The sequence below is a fragment of the Capsicum annuum genome, chromosome 6 (assembly GCF_002878395.1).
Source record: "Capsicum annuum cultivar UCD-10X-F1 chromosome 6, UCD10Xv1.1, whole genome shotgun sequence".
Classification (NCBI taxonomy): Eukaryota; Viridiplantae; Streptophyta; class Magnoliopsida; order Solanales; family Solanaceae; genus Capsicum; species Capsicum annuum.
Window position 1 is genome coordinate 179,703,627 of NC_061116.1, and position 14,007 is coordinate 179,717,633.

The following is a 14,007-nucleotide window of genomic DNA, read 5'->3' on the forward strand; positions in this document are numbered from 1 at the left end:
GAGTAGTCATATTTTTCGATAATACAAAAAATATAAAATAGAATTAAAAATGATAAAGAAAATAAGTACCTAAAATAAAATAAAAAATTAAAGAAGAAAAGAAAAGAAGAAAGAGAAATGAAAGTTAGAGACAGAAGAAAGAAAAAAAAAAAAGAAAAAAATGAAAAAAAAAAAAGAAAAAAATAGAAAAAGAAGAAGAAAAAATGAGAAAAACACGACAAAAGAAAAAATATAAGAAAATGAAAAAGAAAAAATTGATAGTGTTTTTGGCGTGGCTAAATATGTAGTGTATTTATATTTTTATGAATACAGATCACTAAGTAAAAGTGAATACAACAGTTGTTAATCGAATACAATGGCTAAATAGGGATTGTATACTATCTGTAAAACTAAATATAGAGGGCGTAAATCGAATACAATGATTATAAATGGTAATTATATAAAATATTGCTGTGAAAGGTGAATTTTATAACAAAATACTGCTATTTTTGACATATCCCCATTATATTCCCTCCAATATTGAGGTAACCCCCGATTAACCCTGTTGTTCTTGTTTTCTTCTTGTTTCTGAGCATTAAATCATTTTTTGGTGAATCTCTGATATGATTTGGTCAAATAAAACCTTTTTACAATTTGGGCAAAGAAAAACCCTTTTAAATTTTGAAGATTTAAGCAAGAGTTTGGGTGTGTGCATGTTTGTTTTCAGGAGATTCGGATTGTTTGTTAATTTGTAATATTGAAATTCTTAATTTTACAATATTATTTAGCTTGTTTGCTACTGTAAGCATGATTAGACTTTCTGTTGATATTACTGGTGCTGCTCGCACTATTAGGTGTTAACTTTATGGCTAATAGATGATCTTTGGAGGATATATTCTGTGTTTAGGAGTGATTCAAGTATTTTCCTTTTGAACTAATGTAATATTTAAAGTTTTGCACTGACCCCTAATTTCATATGTCTAAGCAAAGATCTTAGTCTTTTCCCCTAAGTAGTCCCAGTTTCTTGTTTATTAGATTTTTCTTAGGTTTCTTACTATGAAGTACTGTTCATAGTCTCATTGCTAATTTTAGAGCTACACCTAAATTTTGTGATGTGATTGTCTTAAATTGACTGATTATACACTGGGTAGGACCAACAATATGAGGTTACATGGGCACTAGAGAAGTTAATTTGATGAGGATAATAATATCTTTCAGTTGATCAGAATGGTTCTTGTTTATGAACTTCCGCTTGGAGATAAAGAAGCAAAGAAATGATCAACCATCCTCTGGTCAAGACCAACTGTGTAATCTTACATAGGATGTTAGAAGAGGATAACGATATTTTTTTTATGTGATAAGAATGATTCTCTTTTATGAAATTTAGCTTATAACTTTGTGATGAATTGAGGAAAGGATCGAATTTGAGAAAAAGCTGAAAATATGAAATTAGTCTTTTATTGAGGATTACTTAGTTAAAATGGTTTAGTTATACTGAAAATGGGAAACTTTTTGGAACGTCTCAGTTTAGCAGTTGAAGTGGTGAAAGTCACTCAATTGAGTTTTAAAGTTGTAGTGGGTCGAACACACTGCCTCAATGATAGATAGACGCTAATCAAAGTGTTGACTTGTTAGTCCAACATTTGTCTCCCACCTAGAATAATTGTACTTGGGCATTATGTTTCCAGTGTTGTCATCATTGACACTTAACATCCATGTATATCATAAGAAATTGAGGCCCTATAATTTGATCACATATGCAGTAATTTACCTATGCAAAATGAAATAAGCCAAAAATATGTTATATTTGGAAAAAATGAGGAGTAAAACAAAAACCGATTTTTTATTATGGTTTCACAGAATGATAAAGGGAAACTTTAATGTTTCATTTTTAGTTTTAGCAGTTTTTGTTTCCAGACTTCTTTCAATCACTGGTTAATCCAAAAAAGCAGTCCCAATTCTTCTGCTTCTTCCAATTCGGGACTCCCCCTTAAACTCTTTAGTTACAGTTATACACCAAATATACATGAAATTGAATGTTGCAAAGTAGTTATTTTCAATCAATGGTTAATTCAAAATTAGATTACATTTCCATGACCTTGTTGAAATAACATTTTACTGTGTTAGTATTGTAACTTTTATATAGTATTGTAACTTTTATACGATATATTCTAAATTATTAGTAAATTCAGTTCCATTTGATGTGCTGAAATTCGTAAGTTCAATTCAATTTGATATTTCGATTATCTTTAATACTAGAAGTTGTGTTAGTATTGTCTCTATCATACGGTAGGTACCGAAATTAGTAAGTTTTATTCGATCTGATATTACAAGTGTTGAAGCTACGTAATATCTGTATTTTCTGTAAATTAAGACAAGTTCCACATTGAAGGCACTTTAGTTCCCACTTTTCACTTATAGCTCCACAGATTGCACTTTTTATCTCAAAAAACACTGATTTTGGGGCTTAGATGAAGAATGCACAATAAATAAATAGACTGGTAGGATGAGAATAGATAATTTGATAGTGGACATAAATCATCTGGTGCATCAGATCCAATCTTCTCCCAAATTCCACATGATATCAAGGGTGACATATTAACTTAATTGTAAAAATGCTCAAGATCAACTTACAATGTAGCATCTAAGGATTTTTATAATCCCACAGATGTATTTTTCTGAAAGATTAAATCCCTGTAAATGTTGTTCTCAACATAAGAGAAAGAAGTTGGCCATTATCTCGTGGCAGTTCCAGCAATCTGATATTCCTGATATGCTTAATATGGTTGAAACATGGTTTCGATAACGTTAATGTGGGTAGTTTGGAGAGAGAGATGGAAGTGCTTATGAAGGTGTAGAGTCGAGTTTCTTGCAATTGAGGAGTAGTCTCTGCTCTCTTATTTTCTTTTGGTGTAAACAGAAAGTTCCTGCTTGCTTAGAAGATCTCACTAGGCACTAATTACCATTTCAACTACATCTTCTATTTTTTTTCAAAAACACAAATAAAAAATGAATCTTTAGCAAGATAAAGGATCTTGTTTTTACCTTGTAAGTATTTTTGGTATGCCACTGCCTGCTTTTGTTAATTGAAGGTAAAAATAGTTGATTTTTATTATACATTTGGTGCAGTCTATTTATCAGGTTGCCATTACAGACCCCTTTTTAGTCTAAAAAAGGAAACAGTAGTTTTTGCCAAAGGTAAAGATTTCTGTTTTTTCCTCGTTTGGTGTGAGTCTACTACTTGTTTATAAAGCCTATTTTAGAAACTGATGGTGTGTGCGGTAAACATTTTTTGATGCTTCCAATGAGTGTGGTCTTATTTTTCATTTCTGAACTACTTTGAACTATTTTTTCTTGAGCCGGGGTCTATTGATATAAACACTTTTTACCTATTAGGTAGGTGGTAAGTTCTGCATATACTTTCCCTCATCGTCATCCTGTTATGGGATTATATTGAATATATTGTTGTACTTCAATTAGGTGTGGTGTTATTTCATTTTCTGAACTGCTTTGAACTAATTTTTCTCGAGCCATTTTCTAGACACATGGTTATTGTGATAGCCGAAGGAGTTGGCCAGGAAATTCTTGCAACAGAGAATTCCCATTCTAGAATTGAACGCGATTCTCCAAGAAACAAGCTTCCCCAAGATGTTGGTTTGTGGGTATCCCATAAAATCAGGGTATGGTTGTTCCTAATCTTACAGTTTATACATAATGCATAACTGATCGATATTTGCTTTCTCTTCTTCTATGTAAGTGATTATGTGTGCTTGTCTCTACTTGAATATGCACAAATGTGGTTTGTGGGAGAGCTAGTTGTCTTACAGAAATACATTTGCTCTGAAGATGTACTAAAGTTCATACTACAACTATAACTTGTTTCTAGAAAATAAAATGGAAGTTGTCTTCCAAATGTTCATTGGCCTCTAATAAGAACTTGCACCTTTTAACCATTGTCACCAAATAAATTTATGTAACACCAAGTAGCCATGTGCATCATAGAAATGAAACACTATCTGAATAACTTGAGAAATAATTGATGAGATATCTCAACAAGTTACATCTCTACTGTTTTTTATTAACCCCATGGTATCGACAACTTACATCCTGTGCCAGTTGGGATCTCAGGGTGACTTGGCTGCTAGATATCATACCATTAGGCATAAATCTTAGTTCTTAGCTGCTCTAGATTAAGTGGCTTCCAGTCACTACCTTGGTTTTAGGATCTAGGTTGAGAATGCAACTCATGTTCTTTAAAGATTGATGTCCTTTCATACAAGATGGTTCCACTGAAGCAGATAAATACGAGGTTGGTTCTTTGGTATAAAGTGGCATGCTATTCAGGAATATATGTTGTATATAGAGTTTATATGTAACTGAGTGTATGCATTCACTTGGCAGAATATGTGCGATCTTACACCAGATACTGATTTGTTAAAAGAACTACCTGAAGAGTATACGTTTGAAACCGTACTGGCAGATTTGATTGTAGCATCTTTTACATATAATCTTTTGTTCTATAACATTCTATAGTTATGTTGATCACTTTAAGCATTAACGTTATTTCAATTGTGTATCAGGATAACTCATTGCAGGTTGTATGGGCTAATCATGCAGACCGGAGAAGATTAATAAGGTATGGAATTTCATAGTTGGATAGCTCAAGAAATTATGTAATCAACTCAAATTCTTAAATTGGAAGTTATTAATGTCTGGAAATGGTGTATATTCACTAAAGACTAATTTTTCATTCAGGTAATTAGTGTTAAGTATTGTCTTGAGATTCTCTGGAACGTGTGATCTTGTTTGTCTCCCATTTTTTTGATAGTGCATTAAATAAACATGAATCTTACCTGAAACTGATTAATCGATTTCCCGAACTCACTTTTTTTATCATTTTAATACCTTGTAAATGTGACTTGTCAACAATATCCACTCCACTGCGATATTAATTGTACAGGATGCTTCTAATTTTCTTTATTCAATTCTTTTCATGCTTCAATTTACTTCTTAACTAAATAATTCCAAGTAGAGAGTAATACTTTTGAATCTTGTGGTCTTAAACTAGAGATATGTAGAATGTACCAAAATGTTCTTAATCTTGTGGTTTTAAATATGTCATGTGGAAAGTTAGAATTAAAGAGTTTCCAAAAAAGAAAAGAGACTTTTCTTTTTGAAATGGACTAAACATGAAAGTAAGATGAACAAATTGAAATAAAGGCAGAATTCCTTTTTGGTTTGTTACAGTATGGATTTTTTCTTCTAAAGTTTAATTATAGCACCAATTATGGGTATATGTAAACCCCCAAAGAAAAATTGTTAGACTGCAACTTGATTTGTTTTGGAATGAAATAGGCTCAAATAGAGCAGAGTGGATATAGATGATTCAAATAGCCAACTTCGACTCTCCTAGAGTAGAGTGGATATAGATGATTCAAATAGCTGAGTTCAAGTCTCTAGCTAGTTTAAGGTGCAGATGTTGTTGAAATATGCAACTTCACATGCATATTTTGGACATATTGCATTGTCACTGTCTTTATATTAAAGGACCTACGGTGTTTATGAATTTGTATTGGCATGAAATGGATCCAAGTCGAATAGAACTGATATAGAAGACCGACCCAATCAACTAACAAGTTTGGACCGGTGCATAGCTATTGATATCAATGAATTATGCAGCATGATACCTTGTGGTTTAAACATCAAAAGAGAGTTTGACAGTTCCATAACTGTTGATATTGGCAGGCAGGTTCTTCCTATACTTGAATGTTTTTTGCCGAGCTTAATCTATCTAATAACTTTGATTGACATCGTTGATGTTTTTGTAGATCAAAGTTTTATGTAAGATCATCCCACGACAAATAAAGGCTGAAAATGCAGTTTCTGTAATCAGATAAACAATTGAAGAACTCATTTCAAAGTGCAAAGAGATTGTAGAATTTGAGGGTGAGAGAATTAATGAGGATGAGTACGTGAATGATAGAGATCCAAGCATTCTTCGGTTTTTTCTTGCTAGCCGTGAAGAGGTTGGCCAAGATTTTAACTCATTTATTACTTAACTAATAAAATTTCCTATCTGTTAATGAATTACAAAACTTTTTCAAAATTGAGCTTCTTTTAGGTCAATAGCATCATCTATGGTATGTTAATGTGAATTACAGTTATTACCACTGTTTGAAGTTCTCATGAAATCGTAGTCATAGCTCTCGAAAGTCTGGTCTAGAGGTCAAAGTGAGTGAAAATCATAGGAGATCAGGGTTCAAACCTCAACCGATACAAAAAAATGCTATGTGATTTCTTCCCATCTACCTAAATCTTGTTTGGCAGTGTTACTAAGTATCTATGCTAGTGAGAAGTAGCAAGTACTCAATGGTGTGTGCAAGTTGGTCCTGACACCACTAATATGCAAAGAAAGTTCTTAGAACATTCTTATAGGATTATATTCTCTTTTTCCTTGTACAGTCTAGCAACATAAAGGGGGCAGCCTAGTGCATGAAGTATTGTTCACGGGGTTTGGGAAGGGATGTACCCCAAAGGGATGTGAAGTAGGCCTACCATGACTCAAGTAACAGTTGACTGATTCCATGATTTGAACCCATCACCTATAAGTCACACAATAACAACTTTATCTTTGCTCCAACGTGAGCGTTGAAGTCTGGCAGAACAAAGATGAATCGAAATATGTTTTGTATTTTTAACTGTTGGTACTTGGTTGCTTTGTTAATATTCATAGATCAGCCAACCTAAGATACACATTGCATGCATATAGATATTCCACATGGTGTCTCATTGGCTTAAAGGAATACTTCTTCATCAATCCTTAATGATTTGACAACTCTTCAAGACGAGAAACATCACCAGTGGCACCCACAAGAGGCCTCACCCATTATGTGGTGCTTTCAACGTTCAAACTTGTGTAATCCCAAGAATCTCATCTTAAGCTTATACCTAAACTCCATTTCCATAGTTTGGCACCAACGAGAACGGAATCCTCGTGATTCTCACATTTGGTGCTCATGCCAATGAACAGGATTTTTGAAGAAAGGAAGTCTCTTCCCTCCTTATCTACCATTGTCTATTATTGAATGAATTATTTGCAAGTCCAGTTGCTTTGTACAATGATGATAAACTTAAATTAGTGCCAATACCCTTAGCTTATCCAATATGCATAGTTGCTGCCTTTTCTCTGAAAATGCAGGAGAAAAATACTTCAGTGAATAAAAAATTGGACATTTTCATCCTTTCTTATGGCCAATCCATTCTTAAATCATTACGTGGTCACATAACATTCAATAATCAGAAAGGCTTTCATCAAGGACATTAACACTGATTTTGGAGCTCCAAAAGAAGAATCAGATCCTGTTCAAGGTCTTCTTTTACATAGATCTGTGTTTAGGAAAGGTCGTTTTTCCTCTTTTTCTCTGATTTTGCCATTGTTTTTGGTGCTGCACCTGCATATCTTTTTCGTTTGATTTGTGCTCTTTAGTTCAGGTGTGATTTGGTCTCCTTAAGACGGAATACCGTATATATACTCTAATCTTTTTGTATCAATTTTACTATCAAATTTCTTTTCATTTTGCTTCTGTCTGTTCAAATTTTGTCTTTGAGAAAACTCTGAAAATGATGTCTTTTTTTTTTTAGACAAAACTCTAAAAATGATGTATATTATTAATGTTGAGGATTTATGATGTTGATTAGTAATGGAATGATTTTGTCTGCTGTGAGTTGGTTTTATACTACGCGTTACGTGGTGATGTGATTAAAGGAAAATTCACTGTAATTTGAGATTTTGTTGCTATAATTGGTCAATTTGTTTGTTTTGTGGTGTGAGTCCTTACAGTGAATTCCATCATTTAGTGTGGTCTTTTCATGAACTGTTACATCAACCTAGATGTTTTATGAACCCACTAGTGTATTCACTAAATGGAGGTTATCTGACTAATTTATCTTGGTCTTCTTTCACATAGAATTATATTTAGGAAAAGTCTTTTTTCCTCTTTTTTCTGATTGTGTCTTTATTTTTGGTGCAGCACCTGCACATTTTTTTCATCTGATTTGTGCTCTTTAGTTCAGGTGTGATTTGATTTAGTTGACTAGTGTCTCATTGTTGTTGTCCCTATTGCCTTGCATTTGATTATTACTGCATTTATAGCATGTAGAGTCATTTTGATTGCCAAATCTATAAGCATCATCATTAATCCTAATTTTCTTCCTTTTTCCATAGGTATAAAATTAAGAGTTGAATGAAGAATAACTGCAAACTCAACAAATTGTTGGTACTTTGGAAGAAATCTCTATATATCTGTCTTTGTCTAGGATACGAGTAATATTTAGTACTACATTTCAGTTAGATTTTCTTTGTTATTGGACTTGGTTTACTTTGATTTGCCAAGGTGATATTACCTAAATACAATTTTAGTTTTCTTAATTTGTATGATTGTGGATGATTTTATCATTATCTAGCATGTTTTATAATTTTATTTTTAATTTATTCAATTCTAATTTAAAAAATAATATCAATATGAAATAATTAAGTATTTTCTTGTAATTAGTGACAAAAGATTTTATTATCAAAGGTAACTTTTAGCAACACTTAAATTAGACTTTTAAGACAAATATTTTCGTCACAAAATAAACTGTTTCGTCATAAGTTTGATTATATTTAGTGACAAATGTATTTGTTTTAAATCTTTCTTTTTATTTGATACAAATTAATTTTGTATTTCGTGACAATCGTAATTGTCGGCAATCATAAAATTTAGTGATAATTCTATATCGTCGGTAAAAAAAATATTTTTAATGACAAAATAGTAGATTTAATTGCAAAATTATTTAGCTTTATTATAATAATAATTTTGTCACTAATTCATACATTTAAGGACGAAAATATTTGTTGTATACAAAAAGTTGTCATTAGTGACGAAAATATATTTGTTCAACTACGACATATATTTAACTCGAGAGACAATTTGTGTCGTCACTGATTGAACTAAATAATTAGGGACGAAGAAATTTTGTCGGTATTAATGACTTTTTAGTGACAAAAGTATATCATCAACTACAAAAAAATTATATTTTTACGACAAATAAATTTGTCATAAATGTTACACATTTGGGGACGATTTTTTTTCTTTTTAGCTAAGTTAATTTTTTAAGCGACGAAGCACTGAATCGTCTTTGTATACTTTTAGCGACCCACTTTTGGAGACAATTGATTACGAAATTTTTTTCATCACCCTAAATCTTTTGTGACAAAATACGACTTATTATTGATAAAATCATTTGTCCCTGATAATAAAATTTATATATATATATATATATATCACATCCACAAGTATATTACCTTATAATAGAACACGTTCATTATATTCTGATGAATTATCCGTTATATATTACATTATTATGACAGAAATAGTAACATAATATCATTATCTCAATGGTATGATATATATATACACATATTCATTATACAAAGATTATGCATGTTTAGCGTTATTTAAAGTATATACGAAGGAAAAAATATATTTTTTTTATATTGTGAAACATAAGTAAAAGAAAAAAATTATGTTTAACGTAATTTGTTTATTTTATTTGATATATTTTTTAGTGTAATTTTTTCACAAAATTTAAAAATGATTGACTTTTATTATTATTATACTGGTTATTGACTATGTGTGATCATTGTAATTTCAAAAAATTATATATATATTACATTATATATATAATTATTTTTAATGAAACTAATATATATATTTGATTACATATATATAATTATTGGTTACTAAAAATTATTTAATTTTTAATTTTTTTTAGTTCAAAAACTGACCACTAGTGGCCGATTTTTTAAAATTATTTTTTTATTTTAATTAAAAAACAGACCACAAGTGGTCGATTTTTTTAAAAGTATTTTCTTTTCTTTTTTAAAATAAAAACTGACCACTACTGGTCTTTTTTTAAAAAATAAATTAAAAATAATTTTTAAAAACCGACCGCATGTGGTCGGTCTTTAAAAATATTTTTCAATTATATTTTTTTAAAAAAACTGACCACTAGTGGTCGATTTTGTTATTTTTTTTATTTTTATTTGGAAAATAAATAATAATTAATATAAAAAATATTAAAATAATTATTTTGATTTTTCAAAATATAAAAGCGACCACATGTGTCGCTTTTTTGAAAAAAAAAATTAAAAAATCAACCACAATGTGTGGTCGTTTTTTCAGTTTCTTTTAGCAGTGACTTTTTTTTAGAGAGAAATCGAATAATTAAGGGTAGAAGAGGGTTACTTTTTTATATAGGATAAATATGAGGGAAGTGAATGATATTTATCCACGTGGATAGACACAAAGAAGCAGTTTTTTCTACGTGTACGCGCGTGTTTTACACGTTGTGGTCTTTGGACCAACAAAAGGGGCACAGGGGGGGAGAGAGAGTATTTAGGACGACTTAAAGTTCAGGTGTACTATAAATAAACGAGACAACTTCATAAAGGTAATTGATACTTCTCTCTTAGTAAAATAATACACCAATTAATATGGATATCAATGATAATGTATACATTTATTATTTCTGAATGCATGAACAAATTAAGAGAACTGACGCAATATCATAATAGAGCTTTTGATTTTGTATTCGATCGCAACTAATATAATTTCTCACAACAGGATAAATGCACTAACAGCACGCACACCCACAAAATTATGCTTAGAGGAAAGTTCCTGCAACATGAGGAGCTAAATTCCAACAACATTAAGATATCCTTTCTGGTGGCTCCAGGTTGTTTATTTTATACAAATATCCTTAATAACCTACGCTAATGGTTTAAATCAAAAACAATTATTGAACAAACTTTTCAAATTACTGTTAAGAGGCAGATAGTCCATCACCTACTAGTTGATTGTGAATTGTGATTAAGTGACTTGAATATCCTCGCAGCAACATTTCACATACAAACAAACACTCCTCTTCTCCGGTCCCCTCAAATAATGGTGCTGAAATGAGATAGAAGAACTACTATAAATTGATTTTTCAAACATAATTGGTACTTTCGTATGTAATTTAGTGCTTTCACTAATTTAGATATATATAAACAATTAAGAGAATGTATGCAAAACCCTCATTACTAATAACTTTAATTTGCGAGTGGTGGCTAATGGTCATATAGTTGGGTAAAAGTTTGCCAAAAAGGATAGTCTTCAAAACTATTTTGTCAATTAGACATAAGTTGAAAAAATTGGCCATATTCCCACTTAATTTCACATCACCACTAACTTTTCCAACTTAATAACTTCAACCATAAGTTTTATAATAATTTACTTTAACCCAATATTTTCAACTTAATAAATTCACCCACAAGTTTCTAATAATACACTTCAATCCATCCCATCATCCACCATTATATATACAAAAATATTCAGGTTTTTCAAAAATATTAAAAAAAAATATTCAAAACCTAAAAATAGAAGGTGGTTGTTTTTTCATCCAAAAAACTCCGATTCCGGCCACTTTTTCGACGTTATTTTTCGACGATCAGTTGTAAATCAGTCCACAAACATCATAAGTTTTTCCATTGCATTCATTGCTACCCCATTTGTTTCCTATCTTCTCAAACACACTTTCCACCATTGTTAAAAAATTTGAAATCACTCACGTTACTCAAAACCACTTTAGAAAGTACATTACAGCAACTCAGGCGACTCCAAGTTCGTTTCTCTATTTCATAAACCCAACAAACGTTGATTAGAAGCAATATTTGTAATTTCAAGATTTTCGTACAGATACCTGCCCAGTCGCCGACCACTCATCGTCATTCATTGACCGTGCATATAACCCGACCTCGACTATAAGTATAGTCGACCGTCAACCAAAGCATAATTCTTGGATGTCTATTGAAGAATTTATTCTAGTTTCTGGTGATTTCATGGGAGAATGGGTGGAGACTCCCAAATGTTGGGAATGGAGATCTTTTACCAAGGTGATAATGCCCATTTCTGTTCGCCGCAATAGTTCGTACGACGAATTCGCTGCAAGAGTAATGCAGAACGGGGATCTAGATTGTGCGCCAAGCGACGTGGTCATTAGTTATCTAATGCATTCGAGGGAAAAGGTGAATCCTACACTCATAAATAACGATGTACGTATGTTAACGTACATGATGGATGCCAATGCAGATGGCTTTAGGCCTATTTTAAGGATAAATATAGTTAAGAGGTCCTTTGAAGGACCGTTGATTCTTCTTTTTTGCTTATTTTGCTTGTTCTGGCCGTTGTGTCAATGTATGACTCCCATGATTGTGCAATGAACATTAATATAAGTATTTCTGTTTTCAAATTTTGTTTCCCTTTTTTTGTTTATTGTTATTTTTTGTGTTTGCTTTATTACATGTTCAATGAAGGTAACTGTAGATTGACTTGATTGAATTCACGTAGAGTAAATACAGATCAAATATATAGTTTATCATCGATCTTAGACTCCGCCATGCCTTGACCAAACATGGTAGTTGACAGTAGACTATATGAATCAATGGCCCATGAGTTGCTTGTAGTTTAAAAGAAAATAATTAAGTTAAAAAAGATTTAAACAAATAATCACATGATTTGGGGCTGGTGAAAGAATATAATTAAATTTAAAAAGATAATAACATATTTTGGGGTTGGTGAAAGAAAATAATTAAATTAAAAAAAATTTAAATTGACAATTCACGTATTTTGGGGCTGGTTTAAGAAAATAAGTAAATTTAAAAAATTTTAAAAACATAATCACAAGATTTGGGGTGTTGAAAGAAAATAATTAAATTAAAAAAGGATTAAACACATAATCACATGATTTGGGGTGGTTAAACAAACAATCTTGAACTGTTGGTGACACTTAATAGATTGTCATCAATGTTCACCCATGTCAAATCCATGTAAAAAATATACTTGTGCTTTGAGGGTCCATCGATCCGCTTGGTCTACCATAGACCTACATCGTAAGGAGTGCATAGATTAATCTCCTGATTATTCGTAGACCACATAGTTCTATGTATACTGGTATAGACCAACACTTGGATATTGTTTAAAAAAATTAAAAATAAATGTAGTGTGGGTTTGTACATATATGAAGGAGTGTAAACAAGTCACATAATTATATTAGAGTTTATACAAATTAGGGGTGGTGAATTAAAGAGTGTGTGGATGGGTATTGATCAAAACAAATAATATCCTAAGAGTATTGTTTGTCAAAGCACTTGTTTACACCCTATACTACATTTATTTTTAATTTATTTATTTATTTTTAAACAACATCCTGGTGTCGGTCAATAGCAGAGGTCTACGCATAATCATGAGATTAATCGATGCACCCCTTATAACGTAAGTCTACGATAAACCAACCGAATCGATGGACCCTCAAAGCACAAGTATATTTTTTATTGTAATTTTTTATTTAACATATTATTGAGGGTCCATCGATTACAAGTGTCTACGGTAGACTTTGGTATCTCGTTGATGGCTGACATAGGTCATGATCTACGATAGTCTATTAAATGTTACCACCAGTTCAAAAATTAAAATTACTGTTTCAACGGTAATAAACGGCTATTTTTGTAATCCATCAGTGTTAACACTTCGTTTTTACTTTATATATAAGGTCATCCACCCCTCATTATTTTATTTCATCCACTTTGTTTTTATTTTAAAATTCTACTATGTCTCAAGCATCCCAAACATCCAATTCTAAAGAGATTCTAATTTGTCATTATGGAAATATGGAAATACGGTTGTCCTGAGTCGTGTATGTCTTTTTTTATAAAGCTAAGTAAATCGTTATGTAATTATTATTTTTTTCTAGGATAATGACGCATGCTCGTTTTTTAAATGGATTGACGAGGTATCACCTCTAAACAGTCCATCAACGTTGAGTCCAGAACCCAAGACATCAAATTTTCATGACTTGGCAAAATTTAACCTACTACAAAGACTTCGAAAATGCGAGGAAAAGATTTTCTCATGATTCGGACACTGCCTCTTCAATTTTCTTCCTTTTTGA

General features: G+C 31.4%; 1 protein-coding gene across 5 annotated transcripts; it reads left to right on the plus strand.

Annotated features, from left to right (window-relative positions):
* The first annotated feature begins 416 nt into the window (after positions 1 to 416).
* LOC107872934 (ATP-dependent 6-phosphofructokinase 6) lies at positions 417 to 8,426 on the plus strand. 5 transcript variants are annotated; one of them, XR_007056505.1, is made up of 5 exons: positions 417 to 524; positions 3,521 to 3,659; positions 4,560 to 4,615; positions 5,808 to 6,005; positions 8,204 to 8,426. XR_007056505.1 is itself a non-coding variant. In XM_047413565.1 (3 exons), exons 1-3 carry the CDS (start codon positions 3,525 to 3,527, stop codon positions 5,822 to 5,824), a joined length of 357 nt encoding a protein of 118 aa, XP_047269521.1. In that variant the 5' UTR covers positions 531 to 3,524; the 3' UTR covers positions 5,825 to 6,007. The 5 variants fall into 5 exon arrangements, 1 of the variants encoding a protein (XP_047269521.1); XR_007056502.1 differs by lacking the exon at positions 417 to 524 and adding an exon at positions 531 to 684; XR_001675039.2 differs by having other exon boundaries at positions 496 to 3,659.
* Positions 8,427 to 14,007: the final 5,581 nt, after the last annotated feature.

Excerpts from the sequence above, each read along its gene's own strand:
- LOC107872934 (XM_047413565.1), top strand. The coding sequence starts at position 3,525 with ATGGTTATTGTGATAGCCGAAGGAGTTGGCCAGGAAATTCTTGCAACA. Across the intron at positions 3,660-4,559 it reads GGGTATCCCATAAAATCAGG|GATAACTCATTGCAGGTTGT; the intron begins GTATGGTTGTTC and ends ATTGTGTATCAG. Across the intron at positions 4,616-5,658 it reads GACCGGAGAAGATTAATAAG|CATGATACCTTGTGGTTTAA; the intron begins GTATGGAATTTC and ends TGAATTATGCAG.